Source organism: Parasteatoda tepidariorum, chromosome 2 (assembly GCF_982258835.1).
Source record: "Parasteatoda tepidariorum strain Cologne lab strain chromosome 2, Ptep-v5.0, whole genome shotgun sequence".
In the NCBI taxonomy this organism is placed as follows: domain Eukaryota; kingdom Metazoa; phylum Arthropoda; class Arachnida; order Araneae; family Theridiidae; genus Parasteatoda; species Parasteatoda tepidariorum.
In genome coordinates, this window is record NC_141756.1 from 56,872,019 (window position 1) to 56,898,522 (window position 26,504).

Here is a 26,504-nt window from a genome sequence, read left to right on the forward strand (position 1 = left end):
TTGAATTTTGCCATTTTTTTATAAATTTCTAGGTGTACTGATACTTTTGAGCGGTACTGTAGTTATCTTATCTAAATTAAGATTGTTCACTTTCTATTAGTCAAAACAAAATAATCCAAACATAGCGATTGGTTTTTATTCTTCAACCTTAAGATGACCGGTTTGAATTTATCGCATTTGTTCTAGTATTATTAATTTAATGATAAGTATTTATACATTGATTATATGAGTGTCTGTATATATATTTTAATATTAATATTTTTATTTTATATTTATATTACTGTATTTATATTTTTGATACATGCTCTAAAATTTATTTTTAAAAAAATATTTATATATTTTCAGACTGATCACGATCCGAGGAACCCCGCATATATAGCAACCCAAGGACCTTTACCTCAGACTGCTTCCGATTTCTGGCAGGTAAGTGAAAAATAAAATTGTCATTTAATTTAACTTTTCATTCTTCAGAAAAATTTAATTTTTTTATGAAATAGGTTTTACGTCATTTTGCAAATGTTATATTTTTAAATGTTTCAGATGATTTGGGAGCAAGGGAGTGTTGTAATCGTGATGCTGTCTAGATTGATGGAAAATGGTGTGGCCATGTGTCATCGATATTGGCCTGAAGAAGGAAGCGAAGTTTACCATATTTATGAGGTAAGATTAAGCTTAGTTATAGTATACCTTAAGTTCTTTAAGAAGATAATACCATTTCCCATAATGAGCGTAGGGTTTCTCGCACACAAACAAAATCTGGTAAAATTTTCGTAGTGTGTGGTAATGACATTTCTGGTAGGAAAAAAATCCTGGTTAATAAAACCAAAATATAGGGTTTGTAATTTAAAATTATAAGGTAACAGTTTTCCTGAAATTCTGGTTTCCAAAATCATAGATCCGAATGCCCCCTTTAGTAAAAATACAAAACTGAAAAGTAAATATAGTATGAAAAGTGAATGATATATATGCTCTAAAGCAATGGCGCCCAAGTAATGTTGAGTGGATCCCTAAAGCTCTTCGGAATTTCTGCCGTATTAAGACTTCTACGAACTCTAAGATTAGGGTTCTGAGGAAACTTTAAGGCTCCGTAGAAGAGTTAAAAGGGTTTCGAGAGATAAAAATTTTTTTTAACCAGCAATGATCTTTCAATTATATCTAATCCTAAGGCTACTATTTATTTAATATTTCAGTTGCCTTTATGAAATTATTTAAACAGAAATGCTAATGAAAAAGAAATGGCAGCTTTTAAGAATATGCACAATTTTAATAATAAAAAATACAAATTATGAAAAATAGATTAAATTATGAAAAAAAGAATTGAATAAATTGTGAAATAAATTATGAAAAGGGCATGAATTTAAAAAAAAATTTCATACATATTTCCTATCGAGTTTTCAAATCAAACTAAAATAACTAACTTTGCTAATTAAAAAATATGCTTCTTTAATAGCCATTTTCAATAGCAGTTCTTTCTCTGACTTATTTAAAATAAAACCATGAATAGGCTCCTTTTATTCATTTAAGCGTGTACACCAAAACAATGTTTCACGGAATCCTAAGATTCCGTAGCTCTGGGACTGGGAATTCCATAAGGGAAGGACATAGAATATAACTTAAGATTATTAATGATAAAACGATTAACAAATCCATTTTCCTTATTTTATTTTATAACCGTCGTTGAACAGCGAACCCAATTTCTAGTTTACGACTACCGAGTTTTAACTGCTTTTGCTGGAACTAACCTGCATTTGTATTATATTCAAATATATATGTAAATACAATACTATATTGTATATTATAATAGATGCCATTTAAGCAATAAAACCGTGAGTGGCAGTTTGAATATTTGGCTTGCTTTCTCAGACAAAATTTTGAAACATATGTTTTGGAATTGATTTAGAAACATGCTTGACTCATGCTTACAAGAGTTAGATACCTGATAACATTCTAAGGCAAAATCATGCATTTCATTGAACTACATAAAATACTATAACTGCAAAGTGTTTTTTTTAATATAAACTAATTCTCATCAAACTCGATTTTAAAAATGAGACAGTTTAAAAAGAAAAAAGTATCAGTAAACGAGTATCAGTGAAAGTATATACCTTCACTGATACACATCAGTAAGCGGTAGTTAGCAAATTTATGTCGAATATATATGAAAAATGGTTTAAATAGTAAAAAATTATAAAGAGAGCTCTAAATAATACTTTTCTTACACAGGATCTTAGACTTTTCAGTTTGAGAATCTATCTTCTAAATAATTGTTTAAATAACGTCTACTTCCTTATAAAGTTAAATATTTAATTGTTTAGCTCTGCTGTGATTTAAGAGATATTTTATTACTCATATTTCAATTGCTGTCCAGCTTAACCACGTATAAATATTGAAACAATAATAATCCATTTCAATTTTATTACATAACTTTAACTACAATTTTATTTCGATTTAATTACATAACTGTTTCATGCAGGCATCAGGTTTGAAAAGTATTTTTTCATACATCAAAACTCGTAAACTTACAATCTCTATTTATAAATATAATACTTTTGCAAAATTTTAAAGCAATTTTCTTCACTATTTTTTAAGAATAGTGCTACATTTTTTTAAGGAAAAATAAAAATACAGTTTTAAAAATAATTACAATGCTTTTACTCTTTGGCCCAGAAGGGACAATTTTTTTTATATACTTTTTTTCTGACGCTTTCATTACAAGTAAAAATGCATTTTGGCATTTTTAATTATAAGAAAATAGCTAAGCAGTTACTGAAAAATATTTAGGAATTATATTTGTACTAGACTACAGGAATTATATTTTTACGAAAATATAAAATCCAAAAAAAAAGCAGTGTGAAAATTGTTTCTTTCATACATAATCAGATATTAATCAATAATCGATTTTGTAAATTGAAAAATTTCAGTGATGAATCACTTTTATCCTAAATCTAAATAACTGCAAATTTGACAAATTATTGTTTAGAAGATTTTACCGAAAAAGACAACATTGTTTCATGCTGTATTCCATAATCATAAATTATTAAAGTGCTAAATACAATTTTATTTTGATCTAAATTAATACAAAATGCTAAAAGAAAAGTATAAAAAATATGTTTAATAAAAATTCTACGTCAAAGGGTTAACTATTTTTCATTGTAATTCCCCCTAATTTTGCTAAGTATCTGTGAAATAAACTGTCAATTGTTAATTATTTCAGGTGCATCTGGTTTCGGAACACATTTGGTGTGATGATTATTTGGTACGGAGTTTTTACTTAAAGAATTTGCGAACTAGCGAAACCAGAACTGTTACCCAGTTCCACTTTATGTCGTGGCCTGATAACGGGGTTCCCAATTCAACAAAAGCGTTACTTGAATTCAGGAGGTAAGTTTTTTTTACTACTAAACAGTTAGATAGATATAGCATGAAGCAGAGAGTAGTCTCCTTAGTGCACAAACTCGATAACGGATTCAAGACACCACAGGTACTTTAAGTGTATCTACGCAATAATGCTACATTAAAATCGTAAATAATACCGCAATTATTCAGGTAGAATAATGAATTTTTTATCTGTAAAAAAAAACAAAATTCTAACCATCTTATTTAGATAAGGTAAACAAATCAAACAAGGTTAGGACATGTTTTAACGCAATATTCGTTTCTAAACACACTTGCTTTTGGGTCCAAAATAATGTCCTTACACTCTGCTTGAGGAAATCATGAATCATGGAACTTACAAACATTTTTCGAAGTTTAATGGACAATTGCTTTCCCATACCTTGCCCAAAAATAGCGTATAAATTACTTGAAATATCATTACTATCTCTTTTACTAAAGAAATTCTTTCTCCAATGTTCAATGAACTATCGGTGGCTTCGGATAAACTATTTTAAGTGGGGATGTAAGTAAATATTTAGGATAGTTTTTGTCTCAGACAGGCAAAAAAAAAATTCGAAATTCCTCCATTTTTTAAAATATGCCTTTTCTTGTTTCCATATTAGTTGATAAACCTGCAAGATGAGTTCTTTCGTTAGGTAGACAGTACTTGCTGTTGCGCGAGTAAAAAACATAACTTGATTTGACTTAGCTGTTAATTTCATTCGTTTCTCTGACTATTTACGTCTTAAAACTGAAAAAATCGTACTTTATTCTTAATTCAATAATTGATTTAGAAATTTTTTTTTAAAATTTTGTTCTTATGAAGGAAAATCAAATCCCTATACATATTTCATCAACTAATATCGGATATTATATCAAAACTGAGATTTAAATTATTATTCTTCAATGAAAATATTTTTAACTCATTGACTTATTAATATTTTCTCTTTGCGTAACAAAAAATTTCAGTTGTAAGTTTTCGTCAGGCAATACATTGGCAACGGCAATCTCTATCAATGTATTTTTATTCAAAAGGTCTCGAGGTTTTACAGTTTTGGATTTTGCGACAGGCAGTAAAATCCAGTGGGTTAAAATACCTTCATTAAAAAATCTTTAGCTCAGACAGTTAAAACGTTTTACTGTTATAAACCTTTGAAAAGGAATAACTCACCTATAAAAATATACAATATTTTTATAACAAACAATAAAACATGAACAGTATTATTTCAACCAGCCTTCGATAACAGAATTTAATTTTTCCCCTAAATCAGAACTTTTACTTTAATGCATTACCATTACGGTTTGTAACCATTTTTTAAAAAAAATAACAATTTACTTGCGCTTATGTATTGGTTTAGTTAATTAATTAGGACCAAGAAAATAGTGCCTGAGCTCTTGCTTATCCTCTAGGAATATTTATTTCAAAATTAAATTCTTAAATACTTATGGGAGTTAATTCACATTTTTTATTAAATGCAAAAAAACTATATTTACATAAAGCAGAGATGATATTATTTACTTAAACTTTAAAATAACTTTTTAACTGAAAACTATTTCATGACAATACTTTCATCGTTTTTTGCTCTATTATTCATATTATAATAAACCTCTATTTGTGCACCTAAAACTAGATGAAAATTTTCTATTATATTGTATATTTTTGTATATTACATACGGTTTTTTAATTAGATTTACGATAATTGTTTTATATTCTTTCGAATTTATTTTTAAAATTCTTAACTAGTAATTTAAAATATAAAATAGTTATTTAGAATATAATATTATAATTCTTCAGAGGCAGGATGGAAAATTCATTACAAAATAGTTAACTGAGCTTAATCTTCAATTTTCTCAAAACAACTTTAATATTCTATTTTAATTAAAGCTATCAAAACTTTGAAAACTAATCATTACAGTATGAATTCAACTAACATAATTTTTACAGTTTTTAAACTTTATCACATTTAATACAAAAATTAAAAAAATAATTTCACAATAAGCTCGTTTCAATTTTTTCATTTTTCCTTGTTGAATTTTAAATATTTAATGTCCAACAACATAATTATAATCATTAAATATTCATTCATAACATAATTAAAATTATTAAATGTTCAACATGTCCAGATGTCTGAATTCCAATACAAAAATTAAGTATTCTTTTAAAAGAAGTCTCCTCAGAAATATATCCACGATAAAAGATTTCTATATTTTCTGTGCGCTAAGAATGTATGCGAAAAAGAAAAAAACACTTCTATTGTAGATAACAATGGCAAGGGAACAAGATGGCAAATCTCAAAAGAAATCTGATTGAAAGCCTGGTCATCAAAAAAAAAAATAAATAAATAAAGCGAAAGAAGGAAAAAAAACTATTTCTTGCTAAAATCGACATTATAAAAGAGGATTTAAAAGGAGCGAAAAACCCTTAAAGCCATCGGAGATTAAATCCCTCAAATGGAGCATCAAAAAGATTTTCTCTTAAAATCAGGAATCAGACATTTTCACCATCGCGCCTAAATCTGGATCGATGTTAGCTTTGCAGAAACTGAAACTTACTGCCCACCCAACCTTGCTCAAGCTGAGAAACGGACAAAACATAACAGCCCTGGTGTTTCTAGAGTGTGAAAAAAAATATAGAAACTATACATCTATATAAAATGAGGCTGAAAAATGAATTTTCCGAGTGGTTTGGACAGCTTCTTCAGATTCTAAGAAGCCTTTCTGAAGAAAAGGTGTTCTTTATTTTGATCCTTTTCGCATTCTATCTTCAGTATATACTTGATTGTTTCCGTATAGATAAAGGATTCCAAAAATTTATTCTATTTCTTTCGGTGTTCAACTGAAATAGGATCTTTAAAAAAAGCATGTTACGTTTACTTAAATTTGTATTTTTTATAAATATGTTTTTTATGTTTAGTCTTATTTAAAAAAAAATTCTTCACGAGATTTGTTTTGGCAGAGTATATAATTTATAGTCTGCATTTCTTAGCAAACCACATTCGAAAAAATAACATTTAATTTTCAAAGAATAAAATTTCAACATTTTTATTTCGAATTTAAAAATATAATGTGCGCTTTGAGTTTTCAGCTTGAAATACAAAATATATTTTTTCGAATGTGAATTAGTGTTTTTGAAATCCTTTAAAAGATGAGAAAAGTAAGGGTTATAACTTTATTAAGTTTAAAGTTATCAATTTTAAGTCCAAAATTTTTACTTTGAATTTAAAAAGACAATGTTGTCTTTGAGTTTTAGGATAAATTGCATCTAGTTATTTAAACAAAAATAATAATGAGTATAAAATGTATCTTTTTCATCGTAATGGAATATTTCTACTTGTGATATAAGACATATTTTCTCAAAAATGAGTTAATTGTTTTGAAATGTTTCAAAAAATGAGAAAAGTATGGTTTATAATTTTTATGTAATTCTAAATTTAATATAAAAATCTAGTAAATTTAATATAAAATTCAATTCTGATAAATAAAAGGTTTAAAAAAAAGTATTTAATTTGCTTTTAAATAATTTAATAAATAATAATTAACATTAATAAACTTACAGAAGATATTGCAAAAGTGGTATTAACTTTTTTTTTCTTTCGTTAACTTCTAAATCTTTAAGAGTGTTATTTGAGCTCAAAAATATGTTTTTAAATTATTTAACAATCAATTATGACAAGCAATATTTTTTAAAACTGTTTTAAATTAAGTAAACAAACGACATAAATATTACTATTTAATTAACAGCTATTTAAATTAAATATTAATACTAATTTTTTAAACATTTTTTAAATATATAACATTTTTTTTAAAAATTAATTTTTAAGATGATCTAATTGCTCCACATATTAAGAATAGCGCTATTTTCTGAAACTAAAGGAAATTGACACACGTTACGTTTTAATGCTTTTTCATAAGTTCGCAATTTAAAAATATAATTACTTATGTATCAACAAACGTATGTATCAACGTATGTATCAACAAGCTTTTCCAGGAATAAGTTTTGTTTTAATTTTTCTCATTTCAAGATAGTTTAAAATATATTTTGGCAGTATTTTTTAGTTCTTTTAAAATCATTAATAGTTTTTATTAGAGTTTTACAGATACTGTCTTCAAAATATTATTTTAATACTTCTCCTACGGTTACCAGTTTTTTACTATTTCATTTCATAAGAACTTTTAATAGAAATGTGAAATATTATATTTTTGTGTATGCAAAAAGATTACGTGGCTATAAAATTTCGTGAGATGTTTCGAACAAAAATGCTAAAAATAATTTGTAAATTTGACTTTTCCGGGAAAGAAAGATATTTTATCAAGGCGTGTGGTTGTTTCATACAATATACGTTACAAAAAAGAGCGATGAATACATCATGTTTTGATGCTTAGATATTCTTTTAGCTGAATGATTTTAAATATAGATTCAATGACACTGAGAAACAAATTTTTTGTTTCATTTATACAAACACTTGATCTTGACTGATTCAGGTGTGGAGATTTCAAATCTAAAATTAGTGTGGCTTCTAAAGATACAGAATTTAATGCACATTTTAGTCTACTTTTTGACGATATGTACAAGTTTAAAGCGCTATATATAATAAGGGATTACGTTAATGTTCTAGCAAATTTTTAGTTGGTCTAGGTGCATTATCAGGATTAAAACTGCATAAAAACTCCTTCCCGAAAATGTCCTCATACGCAGATTGAGACGCTTCTCCATTCCGAACTGTTCAAAAGCACAGTTCATAATATCGAAGTGGCGTATGATGTCATTTCCATACATGAGTTTTGATGCAATTTTAATTCTGATGATATGTCCTAACTCCCTTGAAAGTTTGTCATAACATTCATGCTATCCTATGTCACAAATAACGTTTATAAACACACGTTTTTACAAAAATAGTCTAAAAATGTCATTATAAAACTTTAGCTTTGAGGGAAAAGCTGATTTCAAATTCGAAATCAGCGTCATTTAAATATCCAACATTCATTAAAAAAATCTCATGCAGCAAAATGCAAAAAAAATTACCTAGTGTTATTACTAAAAAAAAAGTTTTAGCCTTTGCATTGTAATTTTAGATTAAATATTTCAGTTACTTTTACTTAACATATTCGAACTATCTCACGTTGTTTTATTCTCACCCTTAATTTTGTTTTAACGTTCCATTGTAACCCAAAATTATTTATTATTCATAAATAATGATTTATGTAATCAATTTACAATGTTTCGCAAACTAAGGAAAACTTTCTCAGAATATTTTAAATCGTACGAAGACATTTTCCATCTGAAAGATACTTTCTTCTTTGAACTGTCACTTTAAATCAATTCTTCCTCTCAACATCTAAAGCCTTCTTCTTCCCAATTACGTTCTTTGTTTCGGAATCCATGCAATTTTTTTAACATCAATTGCATAGTAACCGAAATGGGGTTCGTGTTCTGGGGAAAATCTTCTCAACTTTTTTCTATGCTTTATTCTTCTCTCTACAAGCTTCATATCTACTCTTAGAAAATTATATCAAGAAATTTTAAAATCAATTTTGAAATTGCATAATATCAGCATAAGGCTCTTAACGAAGAATAAACAAAAACTGAATACATTGCATATAAGACTAGCTTAATAAAATTTCTGTTCTACCTACTATTATATTATTTGTGATTATGACTTGTTTTAATTTTTATCATCTTCTTAGAATCTATTTTCATTACGTAGAGCCCTAAAAATTTTGCAAAAATGAGGAAAAATTTGTAATATACAATTGTCTGTATAGTCATGGAATATCTCAATAATTTTTATTTATTAGAAAATGTCTTCATTTACCAGAAAAACTTATCTTAATGGGTTTTCTTCGTGTAACTTTCCCTTCTCTTTTTTTCAATTTTAATAATTTCGTTAGCAATTTGCAGACTCTTAAAGAGCTGTACGGCCAATGTTTTAAGAAAAATACAAAAGTTTGAAGGAATTTCAACTTCAAAATTACCTTCATTTCATTTCAATAAAATTAATAACTGCTTTGAAGGTGAATATGGGTATAAGATAATCTATCTATTAAATGGTTAAAATTAAAACAAGAATCAAAATCAAAGTATATATTTTTTCTTAATTTGTGTTTTTCTTTTTATTCTGTTTTTTTATCTGCATCTCTGTATCATACTTTTAAAAAAATATTCTGCTTGATTCATAGGGCCCTATAACTATCCCCTCACCAAACACAACAATTATAGTTTCTAAAATTTTTAAGAAATACTCCCCCTTATTACCAAATAAAAAAATCAAATCCGAAAAACTTTATTCTATTTCATAAATGAATTCTCTAGCCCTTTTATTTAGTTTTAAAAATTGCACTTTTCAATCATTAAAGAAGTATAATTTTTAGTCCACACTTTAAATTGGCCCGTATAACCCAACAATTTTAGGTTAAAATATTAAGTTATGATCAGACTTATTTCGAGTAATGTCTAAGTATGTCTTTGTATGGTTGTATACTCGAGCTCTAATGAGTGTTTTGTAATATACAAATAATTGTAACTCTTTAAGTGTAACTCTTTAAGTTTGATATTTAACTACATATAATATTATGCAAATGCGCATTATAGAGTCCTTAGACAATGAGTGATACCCAATTTTTTTTGCTTCGGGGGATTTATTCTTATTCGAATAAAATTGAAGGAGACGAAAATTCTGAACTTCTTATATTTATTTTAACTTTTATACTTTGTATTTATAAAATATTTATCTATCTCTGTTTTTAGAGTTTACGTATTTAATAGTTCGAAACACATGTTTATTAATTTTAAAACGGACGTCATTTGTTTAGAAAAAAGATGAAAGCAAGGCTTCTTCAAATTTAATTAGCAAATTTAAAAAAGAAAATTGGGTCTTGTAATTCATATTAAAACGAGACACTCTTTCTCACACCTATTTTTGTACACCAATAATAATGTATTACAATAAAACAAACGATCACTAGAAAATTATTCAAACCAATTTCTAAAGTCAGGACTATTTCGCTTAACATTCGTCTGTAACCAGTTCTTTTAACATTTCCACATATTTTTTTAGCATTACAACTCTAAAACGACTAAATCAGCTAATACCTATCGAACCGGTTTTCCAGATTATTCTACCATTGGAAAACAAAGATTTCTTTTTCAGAGATTGTGTTCTTGTCCTTTTCCAGTCCTTTCTACGAAAGGTAAATCAAGAACTTTCAAAACTCAAACACGATGTTTCAAAAACTCTGAAATTTCAAACCGCGTCAAAATGCTAAATACCCCCCTCTTCGAAAGAGGGTAAAAGTTGCATGACCTTACATATCGTGTTTTGGCAGTAAGGAGGCACAACGGGAGAAGCTTAAATGTGGCTACTTGGACAAATGAGGCTTTGTTTCTAACGAGGTTTTCATACCCTAAATCCAATGACACGAAACGAATGATAATTAAAATGCTGTAAAATAATTAAATGATAATTGAGATGTTACAAAGGTATTTAAATAGAAAAAGTACAATTTTGAACTTGTACCTATTTAAGCATCGTACGTTGCTATCTCAAAAAGTGAAGTATTATTTATTGCGTATTTTTATGCATATTATACGTATTATAGACATGAGTCGAATTTTTTTCGTATTGCAAACATGAGTCAGCACCTTTAATAGTTAAGAAGTAATGAAAATTTCATTCATAATAAGTTCACTTTCCACATCTGCCACGAACAACGGAAATTAACAAAAATAAAAGCTGTAATAAGCAAAAATGCTTAAAAACTAAGGCTTTAAATGCTTTTATTACCTTTCTTTTAAAGAGAAGAAGGAAATATACAAGTTTTGCATGTAATTTAAACTTCGTGCTTCTCTTCAAAAATCGCTGTACATAAAACATTAAACTGAACATTCACTAAAAAAAATCTATTCATAAAATCAAGGCTCACAATAATCGAGTGAACTTCAGATCTTTTCATGTCAAAAATACAACTTCAGAACTATTAGTTCTACTGATTCTTAAATAGTTTCATTTGATTAAGCCTTAAAATTACATGGAAATTTTCCATCACTTGTCTATATATCGACTTCAGATAAGTATCATAGGTAGGGGTAGAAAATTAAATTTTTATGCATATCTAAATTACTGTATTATTTATAATTATAATCCATTTTGGTATTCGTTTTAATATAATGTGTTCCATTAAACTGATTGCTCTTAATCGTGCAAAAAAACTTGCTTAAACATATATATTACTACATTTTACATTACGTTTACATTAGTTTAATTAAGAAATAATTAGAGTTAAGAAAGCGGAACTCTTAGGAAAAAAATATTTAAAACTCGTATACCCAAATTATGAATCTAGGCATTTTTCTAAGTAGGTCAGAAAAAAAAGTTGGGGAAATAGCATTTTTTAATCTTAAATAATTATAGAATTTAACGGAAAAATTTAGAATTAGCTGCTATAACTATAGATAACCCCGATTTTATTTCTACTCCTATCGAATAGCTTTTTATTCACCATTTTGTTTTTGTTTTGCTATTTTCGAGAGCGAGCGAATATTTAATTAACTTCGTTAATTTTAAAGTTGATCTTTGGTTGATGAATATGACATAGCTATTGAGATTACTGCTTAAAAAAGGTTGAAAACCCCTAATTTAGATAAAACGTCAACGTCGTTAAAATACAAAAGACACTAAATCGCATATGTTACATTTAAAAAAAAGTCATTTAATTCCCTACTACTTCATCTATTTTATTCTTTTCTTTATGCTTAGGCATTTTTTACCCACTAAATGGTTATAACTATTTATATCAAGTACTTACTTAGATATTTTTTTAATTACGTTTTATTCATAACAACGTTTGAAATTTATTTGCACATTTTTTAAATTGCGTAATGAATTTATTTCAGTTCTTTTAATAAATTTTTGTACTCACTATAACTTCATGTTCAATAGCTATCGTGACAATATCATACTCGCTAATGATCATGGTTAGTAATGAGCTATGAACGTGTTCTATATTTATGGCAATGTATAATGTGTCAAGAAAAATTGTGAGAATACATTTTAATATAACGTTAGTACGATGTTTGAAATAAATCGAAATAAATCATATCTTCCTCGCCATGCCAAAATTATGAGTGTGTAAAAATTTACTTAACTTTGTTAATTTTGGATTAACGTATTTCAAAGCTTACAGCTCCATAAGCGAATCAAAATAAAATTATATACAATGTTTTCAAAAATTTATCTTACGTTACCAATATTTTATGTAACCATTAAATTACAATTTATTTCACGTTACCATTAAGGACTAACAAGTATCCATTATCAATGCAATACTCATTAGAACTCGAGTGTATAATCAAATTTTCAAGAGCTGAAAGTTTTATTTAAAAAACAATTAGTAAATTATACAAGAAAATATTTAAATTACTTAATTCCTAAAATTATCATATGTTACGAATAATAATTGTACCTTTTTTTCTTGTATAATAATCAATAGCCTTCACTTTTGTCCTAACAAGAAGGGCGAGATTTTCCCAATAAATCTATTTTTACTTCATGCTTATTATTTTATTGAAATGTGTAGCCAAATTATTTTTTTTTAATTTCATAATATTTTTAAACTTATAGATTTAGCTATTAGTTTAATCTTAATATGATTTTAATTTCTGAATTTCAGTCTTCCCGCATATTTATGTAGCTAAAAATTTGGTTTTAAAAAGTGAATAAAAATATTTAATTTTTGTATTATAGTAAAAATCATATAAATCTGCCTTCACCCCCTAAAGGTTGAAATATTATTGATCATGCTTTGCATATATATTAAATCAAGCTCAAAGTTTGTTTTTTTTTTGAAAAAGTATTTTTCTATTATAAAGTTTTCCTTCAAATTTTTTATATAGAAAAGGAAGAGAATTATCGATTGCTGATCTATCCCTATCTGAGTTTACAAATAATTCAAATGCATATCTTTTTACCCTATTTTTATACCTAATTAAATAGTTTATTATAATAAAACAAAAGCTAAATTTCTCTGAAAATGCTTTTATAACTTAATAATAGTTGTTTAACAAATAATTATAGCGAACAATGCAATAGATAATTGTTAAATTTTCATTGAAAACCAAGGAGTAAACAAATGTAATCTCATTAAAACATTTGAAAACCTTCGCTTTATATTATGTATCTGGAATATTTAAGACAAAACATAATTAATCAATCACTTAATTTTATTTTCCATTATAAATATTAAAAAAAATATCCAATTGCTAGCTCCAAATTTATTTATATTTAAATTTTTTACACACCCACCCTTAAAAAAATTTCACTGCTAAAACAAAAATCACAAAAAGAAAATTTTATTTAAAATTTCTATTCAAAGGTCAGATTTGATATCATTTTTCACACACGACTGTACTGTTATTCGTTAAATTAAAAATAAATACGAATTATTTAACCTTTAAATATGATACACATCTATTCATTTATTATTAAATGAGTTTTTTGAGTTATATTGGCAAGAATGTGGATGTCGAACGTACTAAACCAAGAGAATAGTTGTTATAAATATAGAAACACGATATTAGAATGTATTATTTTTCATTTAAAATTTCTGTACAAAGCTTGGGTTTGTTATCAGTATTCGCTCTCTAATATATTATTTTTCACATTTTGAGTGATAAATTATAAGTTGACCTTTAAAATTATGTATTTTTTATCCGTATATTCTTAATAGAGTTGATGTTAAACATTCTCAAGCCTATCCCTTCATTTGACAGCATATTTCATTTTTTGTTTTCGCATGTAAACAACAAAATATCTTTCTTAATATAGATTTATAGTTATTAAATTTTTACAATATAATACTCTTGAAAAAAAAAAGAATATGATAATTGCTAAGGAATAAGCTACCTTCTCTGCAGGCTTATCTGCTTCCTATCATCTATAGTTTTCTTCATTCTCATCTACCCTTATTATTTTGATATGTCTGCAACTTTTTATTAATAATTGCATAGTCATCTTGCTGATCTTTTTGTTCGAAATTTCTGTACAAACCTTAGATTTATTGTCAGTATTTGCTCTTGAATATATTATTTTTTACATTTTGAATAACAAATTATAAGTTGACAAACGAAATTATGTATTTTTATACGTATATTCTTAACAGAGTTAATGTTAAATATCTTCACGCCTGTCCCTTCTTTCGACCTCCTATTTTAGTTTCTTAGTTTTTTTTTCACATGTAAACAACAAAATGTTGGTTTTGAATATAGATTTATAGTTATTACATTTGTATAATATTATACTTTAGAAAAAAAGACTTTGATAATTGCTAAAGAATAAGCTACCTTCTCTGCATGCTTATCTGCTTATCATCCATAGTTTTCTTCATTCCCCTTTACCCTTAGCATTTTGATCCCTGTGCAATTTTATTTACTAATAATTGCATAGTCATCTTGATGCAAAGGGTTTTGGGAGCACTCTTCTCACCTTTGCTACATGATGTAAGCGACGTAATATCAAGAAGTTATCAAGTCTTTTTAAGAATATGTGCTTTCATGCATTTATTTCAAATGCAATAATGCGGCATAGAATTAATACCAGAATTTCATGGTTGTTTTCAACCTTTCTATCTGCTTCTATACTGTTTTCTTTTCCCGTTTACCTTTAGCATTTTGACATCCATGCAATTTTATTTGCAATTAATTGCATAGTAGTCTTGATGCAAAAGGTTTTGGGAGCACTCTTCTCAACTTAGCTTCTGCATTATTCTGTTTTCTAGAAGTGATGCTTGTCATTCTTATTCCTCTTGACGGATGGTCACCGTGACTGAGAAATTCAATTTCTAATATGCTTCTACTTAGCGTCATTTCATTGACTTTATAACTAAACTAATAATTGTTTTCTACTATAGTCACTCAGCAATATCTCTCAAATCTTAAAGGAAGTTCCCTAACCTATTTCTTGGCTTGCATTTAATGCCCTAGTAATGTTTAATGCTCTGGTTGAAATTCAATGCATCATAAGCTCACAAACGGATATTAAATAACAAAATTGAGATTCTAAAAACGAAAATAATGAATTAATGAGCTGAAGTTAAAGTTGCATTTTAAATTGGTGATGAAATTTTAATTTACGAGTAAGAATTATAATTTGACAATTCTTAATTATCAAAGTTAGTCACACAAATTTTATTATTCGACCAAACAAACTTTTTTCGAATCATTTTAATTCCGCCTGTGATTATTGCGGTAGTGAAAGTTTGGGTTTTTCTTTTTTTAAATATTGATTTTTGACCTCAAATGTGTAGATCGAATGAATTGATTTTAACAAGAATTTTAAAACACATGTTAAGGAATTTAATAACATATCACTATATGAAATATAACGTATTATTTAAATGAAATATTATTTTAGAAATTTTTAAAAGTTACGTAAAAAAAAACTTTTTTTGAGATTTGATAAATATTGAATATTTCTTTTAATTTCTGAAAAATGCCTTTAAATTAATTAAATTGAGCAACTAAAACTTTTGAGAAAAATTCTTATTAAAAAGAGTTTTAAGCAATCAAAAATTCGTTTTTTTCTTTTTTTAAAAAATTAAAAACTTTTTGTTTAAAATGACCCACAAACAAATGTGCTAAACAACATCAATTAATAAATCAAAAGTTTCTGGATAAAAAATTCTTACCATAGAAAATTTTTGATAAAGAATTTCAAGAAACTCAAAAACAGCGTAGGCTATTTATTTTATTAGTATAGTAAAGAGATAATCAAAATAAATTGACTTTATCTCAAAACCTATTGTACTCTATAGTTGAAATATTAAAACCAAAAGAGCATGAAGACTAATAGTAAAAACTAATACAAAGATGCCGGATGAATGCTCTTACTGTCATTATAAATATTCAGAGGTTGTTACAACAATCGAAATTTGAAACCACTTGATTTACAACAGTTAACATAATATAATGGAGAAAAAAGGAAAAAAACTTTGCTTAACATATATAAATTGTAACTAAACAATTAGTTTCATACTTGCAATTGATTTTATTATCTGACTAGTTTCAACAACTTTTTTTTAAATATTCATATAAAATTTTAAATAAACTAGTTTATTTGTTTTATTATATTGTAAAAACTTATAAAACTGGCAGAAAAAATTATTATTTTTATTTTTAAAGGCCATTTTTAAGTAAAAATAAGGCTATTTTTTTTTTTTTGCATATCCGCTAAACACTGCAAAAAAAAATTTTTCTCCTAAAGAAAAAAATCCTTTTGGGATTTTATTTAGAAAGCTACCAACTATGTTCTGAACTTTTACCTTAAAAGCAAGTGCATATACTACTGAGCTAGGTATCAATGTAATTATAAAAGCAAACTTTTAGAAATTTCATCACTCATTTTTACGAGAAAACTTACATAAAAAATTTAATTCCACTTTTTTCTCGTATTCTGTAGTTCAACAACAAGTGTGCTATAACCATAAATGCTCGGGAAAAATTGTAGACTATTATTTTAAAAAACAAGAGATATCGTGTTTAAGGTGATGTGAAATGTGAAAAGAAAAACTGATTTTTAGATAAACGCATTTAAAGACTTAAAATCATCATTCTATCCACTGTTACCACCTTGCACAAAAACTGCTATAACTTTCTAAACCATTGGAGTATAAATAAAAAGCAAAGTATTTTTAGAAAGCTAAAAGTACAAGAATTCTAAATTTATAATAAATTTTACCCAAAATTATGTTTTTGCACTGGTCAAATGCCTTGATGAGAGATGTTGCTGATGTATGGTATAACATATCTGCAGCTCAATGCAAGAATAACTAATGCCAATTTTTGAGGAACGATTAAGAGAATTCCTGACTCGTAAAACAAAAACAGCTAATTAAAACTTAATAGCGAGTAAAACTAAAATCTAACTTTACATACATGTAAAAAATACCTTTTAATGCAGATAAAATAACTACAAAAATTACTTATTATATTTTTCTTCTAACTTAAAATCTCTTAGTTCTCAACAACTGACACTAGTTTTTATTGCATTAAGCTACAATTAATGAACTAATTAAAAATAATTTTCTTGACTTTTGCATACAATTGTTTAAACTGATTTGTTTGCCATTGTAAATGAAATAGTAAAAAACCAGTTTTCTGATATTAAAAACGTATTTTGAAATTAATATGTTTTAATTTCATGACATTTCCTCAATTCAAATATCATTATGATGATGAAGTGAAAAAATGACTAAGTAGAATCGAAAGACATAGTTCATTATATTAAACAAATTTGTACAATAAGATCGAACTAATAACTGCTTCGGATGAAAAACAAATTCAATGTTATAGTTTCCAATTATATTATAAACTTATGGCTATAATAAAGTTGATCGTATAAATCTAAGAGGTAAAAAACATAGCTGAAATTAAAATTACGCACAACAGTTTTGAAAATTTTATAATGTTGCGAATAATTTAATATTTTACTTTATAGTTTCAGTAAATAACACAAATAAATTCTTTAAAAAGGAAGTACTCTTACATAGAGCTTCGAATTTAGAACATTTGTATTAATAAACTCGTATCGTTTTTAATTTTGAAACCTTTTGTTTATTTGAAAATGAATAAAGCGTAAAGTTGTGTAAAATTGTTTATTGAGTTGAAAAAAATAAAAGCTGATCACAGTAGATTTGAAATTTCTTATGACAGATGATATAGTAACAGGATGGGAAAGTAAAAAGAAGAAAAAACTTGATCAATTAAATACTGCCTCTTGAAGTTTTAGTAGTGCATATATGACTATATTCTGCGAACAAATTTTCCCTGTATTTTTCCTTTATTCTTATTTTGTAAAGAAAGTCGTAGGGAGAAAAAATGTCCTAGTGCATAATATCATGCAACAATTTTAATATTTACGACACGTTTGTTTGATTTTCAATTTTTTAATAGCAACTCCAAAATATTCTTATTTAAAATTTATTTTTGCCAATTATTTATTTTAAATATAAAATTGTGCTAACTTTTGAAACCTTTCTCAAACATCAAACAGAAATTAATAACGAACTATCATGTTTTGGGGGAAATTATTCATACTTTGAGAAGTGTTATGAATATTATCACATCCATTAGAAATAAATGAAAAAGAGAAAATGTTGATCAATCTTACGTGATTCAAATCTATTTAAACGGTAAAGAAATTAAAATTAATTAAGCATGTTTTAAATTTTAATTTGTTTCAGCAGAGAGGGCATAAATAAACACCACCGGCTTTATTGCTTTTTTCTCATTGTGAAGTGACAACGGTTTTAATTTTGGAATAAAAACCAATATTCTTGCTTAAAAAAACAAATACCAAGCATACTAATCTTAAATAAATATACAAAAAATTGATGAGTATAAAAAATGCTGAAATTCGTAGTTTCTTTCAACATGAGAAAAAATTTTTTGAATTGGAACGTTTTGTAGAAACGTTTTCGAACTTTATAAATTGTACAAAAAACCACAAAGCATAAAATTAACAGGGTACAAAACATTATGAAGATTAAACATTCATGAAGTACTTCGATACACTCCATACTCATTAATTTACACAAGATGTGAAATTGAAACTATAATGATCAGGAAACTCTATTGAAAAAAAAAGATTAGATTCCTAAAATTTTTTTATTCACCGATGTGAAAGAAAATTTAAAAATAAAGGTTTGCATGTCAAAAACGTTAGATCGAGAATATTTTATGACATATTTTTATTTCTCTAGAAAAAGGAAGTCTCATGAGCAATTTTTTTTTTAACATTTAAACAAATAACCAAAATTTGCAGTTATGAGAAATAAATTTTTTCATCATTTTTACTATTCTGCCTAATAATTATATAATCAAAAACGGAAAGTAGCAGGGGTTTTTTCAGTTACTAAACACTTGTCAAATTTAAACTTATCTAAAAAGTTGCAAACAATACCCAAATTTTTCTATAATCATGAAAAAAATATAAAGTTCATAATACGTTGCAAATTAGAACTTATCTTAAAGGGCATAAACAATTCACGAATGTTCTAATAATCATACAACGAGAATAAAAATTAGTGTTTTCCTTTTTAGTAGTTTGTAAATAAGTAGCAAATTTTAATTTATTTTAAAAGACAGAAACAATTCATAAATTTTACAATGCAGCCAAAAATAAAAAAATAATAATGTTTTTTTTCAACCGATGATAAATGGGTAGAAAATTTATCTTAAAGGACGCAAACAATTCACAAATTTTCCAGCATCACTAACTTGAAATTCCTAAACTACACTGATTTTCGAATCCGGGGGAACACTTGTGAATAAATAAGTACTTAATTCCACTAAGTCTATCGCTTGCGGCAATCCATCATTAACAATGCACGACACAGTTTGTGTACAGTACTCTTGCGCATTGATAACATAGAGCTGTCCCGACAAACAACCCTTTCACATCCCCTGATAGAAGGGCGCGATAATTGGAACAATCGAAATTGAAAGAGAATGATTCTGATTGACGAAGTGGATTCATTGAAATCACAGATGTTCAATGTGTAATGCTAAACATAAAAAGAATTAAAATTTTTCTTCCTGCGTGAACAACTAGGATCGAAGTCAGTTTCCCCGTTTTTGAGTATTAAATTTCATAAAGTTTGATGTTTAAACTAATTAAATATCAATTTGCGAACTTATTTATAAAAGTAATATAAGAAATCTATTTATCTTTTTTTTTTATTTGCATATTCAACTCTAGAATAATTAATTTCATGAAAATAGATTTGTTTAAATTTAAATGAAACTGCTAATTTGGCAATATAATATTTTAACTCTTTTATATTTTTTTTTTTTGTTATTGTTTGTATTTTAGAAAACATAGCTTCAATATAAATAACAAAACTATATTCATAGAGCATTGTAGTTTATAATAAATTTTGATATTCTCTTGGGTTACTGTTGTTGTTAAATGCTTGAATTTTTGAAATATTTAAATATAATTATATTATTATAATATTTTTAACAATATGATTATTATGTTATTATAGTTTAAACAATAACAACATTTTATGTAATAAAACCTAAATACTTGGCAGCTTTATCTTCTTACGTTAGTTTCTTACGCTAAACTATAAATTTTTTAAATTATTTATATATTGTTATTTTTATTATTATTATGTGAAATAAATTTCCTAATTCATTCACATTATATCTGAATCAAATTATATCTTATTTCAAGTAGAAAAGTATAATAACTTCATGAAAATTTAAATATAATGTAATTTTATTAATGTTGTAGGTATGAGAAATCCCTGATAAAATGCTACTGTTTAGCAGCATTTTGTAAAATCTTTTTATTGCTATTTCTTGAAAACAAGAGTTACATCACATTTTATATATGATTTCTTATAGATACGATATATGAAAATATGCGGCTAAGTTCTAAATATATATTCCATAAATGTTTCTATTTTGAAAAGGCCGCTAATTTTTAGTTATTTTAAGTAAAAATGCTTTTATTAGTTTTAATGTCTAAATCAATACCTTACTGAATTCATTCTTGATTATTTTGGATAGTTTGTGTTATTTTTATTATTATTATGTGAAATAAATTTCCTAATTCATTCACATTATATCTGAATCAAATTATATCTGAATCAAATTATATCTTATTTCAAGTAGAAAAGTATAATAACTTCATGAAAATTTAAATATAATGTAATTTTATTAATGTTGTAGGTATGAGAAATCCCTGATAAAATGCTACTGTTTAGCAGCATTTTGTAAAATCTTTTTATTTCTATTTCTTGAAAACAAGAGTTACATCACATTTTATATATGATTTCTTATAGATACGATATATGAAAATATGCGGCTAAGTTCTAAATATATATTCCATAAATGTTTCTATTTTAAAAAGGCCGCTAATTTTTAGTTATTTTAAGTAAAAATGCTTTTATTAGTTTTAATGTCTAAATCAATACCTTACTGAATTCATTCTTGATTATTTTGGATAGTTTGGGAATAATATATCAATTTGTGTTTTAAAATAATTCATTTCTCAGCTGCTTCAAAATAATGTATTCATACTAGTTTTGCTAAGATTCAATGTTTCGAAACAAATGTATCTGGATAATTAAAAAAATAAAATAAACTTATTTTCCGTTTGCTTATTCTATTACTAATATCTATCATTCAATAACAAGTATCAATTATACTATCAAAAATATCTATTATTATATATATTATTACTTTATTTGCTGTAAATATGTACCAATATACAAACATCATAGTATATATAAAAAATACATCTAAAACAAATTATACATTGATTTTTACCATAAAACACTTTATATAATTTTCAATTAAAATTTTTACATCATTTACTTTTTATAGTATTTTTTTAATTTTACTTGGAAATCGTTTTGCATTTAAATTACTTTAACCTTCTATTGAAAACTGGTGAAATTTCAAAATAGTTTGTTTTTAAAACCCACTTTTGAGATCAGAATTAATTGAAGTGACAATAATAAGGAATACAGGGTACCAAAAAAGCGTTTTAGCCGAATAAAATAACAGTTAAAATTTTCAAAAATGTTGCAACAAACGATTTAAACTGTTGTAGAATACTATATAGTTTCAACAAAAGGAATATAGTTGTAACCAAAAAAAGCATCTTATCGCAGTTTATAATGACAATGGTATTTCATTTGTGAACCATTCTAAAAACCATTGCTGTTAAAGTATTATTATCTATATATAATTCATTAAGCAATTATTAGTTAATACTTTTATTTGTCTAACGTACCCGTTAAGAAGGAATCCGCTTACAAATTGAGTCTTAAAAAGCGAATGTATAAGTTTTTATTCCGTTTTTTTTACACTTGTTTTTCTTTTATTTTAAATAATTATAAAAAAATTATAGTTAAATGTCAAAAAAACATATGATAGAGCAGGCATAAACTTTAATACATTATTTAAATGTAAAATTAAATATGCGATCTGCATATCAATTTGCTCATTTATGCGTACATTAATGTATTCAAATTAATTCATTAATCACTATGAATTAATCATTATGAAATATATTCAAATAAATTTGTTTTAAATAATAATTAAGTTTTGTTTTCAATAATAATAACTCAATATAACCCTTAGTTCGGGCTTTCTCCATGCACGCATTTTCCCTTCTTGCACGCTATATACAAAAAATATTCATAATTAAATATAATAAAAAATGCTGGTGTGTAACTATTGTATTTTTTTCCTTAAAAGGAAAGTGAACAAGTCCTACAGAGGAAGATCATGCCCTATTGTGGTTCACTGCAGGTAAGATAATTTTCATTTAAATAAAATATTAACAGTGCAATTGTTTTTAAATTTAACCTTGACCGTAATTCTTTTTTAATATTAATTTATGAAAACGTGTTTACGTTGCATTGGCAAGAAATTGAAAACATAATTCTTATCATATTATAGCTAAAATTAAACTATTGTGAAATTTTAAAGCAGAACTTTAGAAAAAATTATATTAAGTTGTTGAATTGTTGCCATGGTAATAGACGATACAAATCTATCTATACAATATAATCAAGTAATATGGAATTAAAGAGAATCGTAATTGACATTTAATGCTGTTAAATAATATCAATCAATGGCGTGAAAAAGTGTAGACTTAGTCTTCTTATCTCTCATCTTTTCTAGAAGAGAAAAGGAAGTATGTTTTTATATATAACTTTCTGGTTTTATTTTTAATGAAATAACAATCCAACTTCATTGTGTGAAATAAATATTAACACTGACACTTTATCTTCTGTTGAATATATTTATATACGTGATTAGAATAGTGCTATCTAAATTTAACTACACCGAACCATGTTTAACTCTAAAAATTATATTTTTCCATATATTATTAGAAGATTATGTTCTGTAATTGTTTTCTGGGTGTTGTTTTGGCATTCTCTCATTAAATAGGTAAATTAAATAAACTAATCAGTAATAGAGAAACATTAGTATAACAGTAATAAAAGTTTTAACAGCATTTATGTACCTGTAAATTATTATTTATACCGCATGTAACGGAATTATGTATTATTATCGTTTATGTATTTACTCAATAACACTTTTAAAATTATTATATTTTTTTTATCATTATTCTTCCTTTAATCTATTATCTTGAAAATAAACTGCTGTACCTTTATCGTAATTGAAATAATCTTTTATAGGCTTATTACAAAACTTTACATTATTACAACTACTAAACTGCAAATAAGTTTAAATTATTTTTCAATAAGTTATATTAATTTTAATCATAAAATGTTTAAATTTCTCCCCAGTCGATAATTAAAATTAAAATAATGATACAAAATAACGAATCAAAACTTTAAACAATGTTGCGAAACAAAATATTAGCCTGTTTCTTAATAAACTCTTTGTATAAAAACATTTAATGAATTTTATTGTAAATTAAAACACATAAAAACTGAAATACAAGATTTGAGTATGAAGTTTCAACTAAAACCGAGAAAAATGATTAGGTTTAAATTTTATCCGAGTTGAATAGGGAATTATGTATGCATTGATAAAATAAAAATAATTATTACTAAGCAATCTGTTTATATTTAAGAAACGTAAAGTATTGAACGGAAATCGGGGGTTGGTGAATGACGTGAACAAAGAAAAACCCTCTAATTAATGTTTAAAAATAAGTTTTATATTTTCAAAAAAAAAATATTCATAAAGACACAGAGTCATTTTATTTTTAACTCCAATCTAAAATATCTTGAGACAATAAGTAACGAATGTTAATGATTTGATTATGAATATACACATCCTTTTTCTTCAATAGTTAAATGAATATTTAAAATAGTAATTTTGTTACTTTTAGTAATTAAAGATAATTTAAATTACAGTTTGTAAGTAACATTTACTTTTACAATTTTCTCTGAATAACAATGTTGTATAGCCTAATTTTATTTCCGTACGATCTTTAATTTCATAAAAATTCTTTCTTTTTTCAGTGACGGAATCGGCCGAACAGGGACTTACTGCCTAATTGATATGGTATTGAATCGGATGTCTAAAGGTAAGTAAATTCCACTCAAGTATTACTATTATTCTCAAGTATTACTATTACTTAAATATTACTATTATTCCACTCAAGTACTACTATTTGATTTAAATTACTACATTTAGTCTTTTGGCAACAAAGTTCCCGTCGTTTTCTTTTAAAAACTTAAGGTTGAACGAGCTGTTGGCATAATAATGTGTTTGGCATAATAATTTAAATGATTCGAAAGGGGATGTTTTGTTCCTCTAAATAAATTATTTTCATTGTTCGAGTAAATTTTTGTTAATTTTCAGATCATTCAAATGGAATGTAAAGTTTTTAAAAAAATTGTGTTTTCAACATAACATTTTGCTATTAATCAAGGTTCTAAGGCGAGAAAAGTTACTCGTGATATTTGTGCTGTGTACGGGAAAAGAGCCATAGCTGAAGGAACCACTCTTGATTTATATTCCAGGCAAAAAAAAAGAGAAATTTGGTTCTTTAATTGCATCTTGTATATGCCGTTCTGTTTAATTGTTAATCGAAGAGTGATTAAACCAACTTTTGCATGAAAATATGTAAGAAAGAACAAGGAAACTAGCAAGAAAAATTGAATGTCCCAAAGTCTTAAACTTTAAAAAAAAAACGATGGGAACTTAATTGCCAACTCAATATTAAAATGATAATTAAATAACTGTTTTTATTTTTTCAATAAGTTTAAACTCTACTTTACTATTAGGAGAAGGAAAAAATAATAATAATTAATAACTTAGAATCTTAGTACATTTTAATGTAAGCTTTCAGTTTTTTTATTTAAATAAAAATATTGAAGAAACATAAATTAAATATTTCATTTCGAAAAGTTGTGAATAGTGCTAATTAAAAAGGCATACTCTATATCCAATTTTAACAAACTATATAAAAAAATAAAAATTTGTAGTAAAAATTGTAAATCGAATTCGCTGTATATATTCAAGGCTCAATAAAAGAATGTTCAATATAATACTTACCATTAAAGCAAAATTTAAATTACATAAATGGTTTACCTTGATTTTTAGTTTTGTGTTTCAAATTTACTTATTTAGCATCTTTTGGCATTCTTTTTATCCTAAAAGATTAAACGCTTTACGTATACTACCAAAAATAATTCAAATAAACATAACGATGTGAAAATATACAGTATTTTATAGTGTTATTGAAAACAATTCAGATAGGAAGTCAATCAACTAATCCCCTCTATTAGAGGTGATAAGAAATAGATTTACATGGCGAAACAATTTATCTTGCATTCATGAATCCTTATTATCTAAAAAAATTTCTGAAAAGACACATGAACTCAGGAGATAAGCAGCTGAACTAGAATCCCTGGGAATTTCTTTCAATAAAACTAATTTAATTTTGCTTTCGAGAAATACCATCCTAATTTACATTTTTTTCAATTTATCCATTTTATACATTGTTTATATTATTACAGACACGAGGTAACACGAGAATAAAACTTTACTAAAACCTTTATTGAAACCTTAACAATTTATAATTGAAACGTATTGGTAGTTAGTTACGTTGTACCTTAAAATAACCATGCATACTTTTTATTGATATTGCAGGCGCGAAGGAAATTGACATAGCAGCTACTTTGGAACATGTCCGAGATCAGCGTTGTGGAATGGTGAAAACAAAAGTAAATTATGCTTTTCTTGCCTTTTTTATGCATTTATTTACTAGGATTGATTTAAAAGCAAACCTGAAACCAATTTATATTTTACCTATCTTTCAATTTTATATTTTTATAAATAGTCATGAAGTTTTCTATTATTTAGGAAGATATAAAATTTATTTAAAATCTTTCTCAAATTAGAAAAAAATTTGAATAATGGGATTTAGGGACTAACTCACTTTTCTAGGTGACTTTAGATTCGAACTCATTTGGATATAGTTATTTTATTATTGAAGTTTAAAAAAATACATAACGTGGTTAGTATGTATAAGTTAATGTTCACTTATGCAACTTTTTAGTTCAGAAGAGAATGCAACTCTTGGATCAAATATTGAAACGGTTTTAATTTCACGAGAATGTGAATGAAACTCGCA

At 25.8% G+C, this 26,504-nt stretch overlaps 1 protein-coding gene across 1 annotated transcript in view; it reads left to right on the forward strand.

Annotated features, from left to right (window-relative positions):
* Nucleotides 1–26,504, forward strand: part of IA-2 (tyrosine phosphatase IA-2) — a 357,746-nt gene that overhangs the window by 328,784 nt on the left and 2,458 nt on the right. Inside the window, exons 19-24 of the mRNA XM_087157386.1 lie at nucleotides 346–423; nucleotides 541–660; nucleotides 3,215–3,381; nucleotides 22,640–22,693; nucleotides 24,385–24,449; nucleotides 26,021–26,094. Of these exons, the coding sequence (XP_087013512.1) occupies nucleotides 346–423; nucleotides 541–660; nucleotides 3,215–3,381; nucleotides 22,640–22,693; nucleotides 24,385–24,449; nucleotides 26,021–26,094 (558 nt within the window). The remainder of the gene's footprint in view (nucleotides 1–345; nucleotides 424–540; nucleotides 661–3,214; nucleotides 3,382–22,639; nucleotides 22,694–24,384; nucleotides 24,450–26,020; nucleotides 26,095–26,504) is intronic.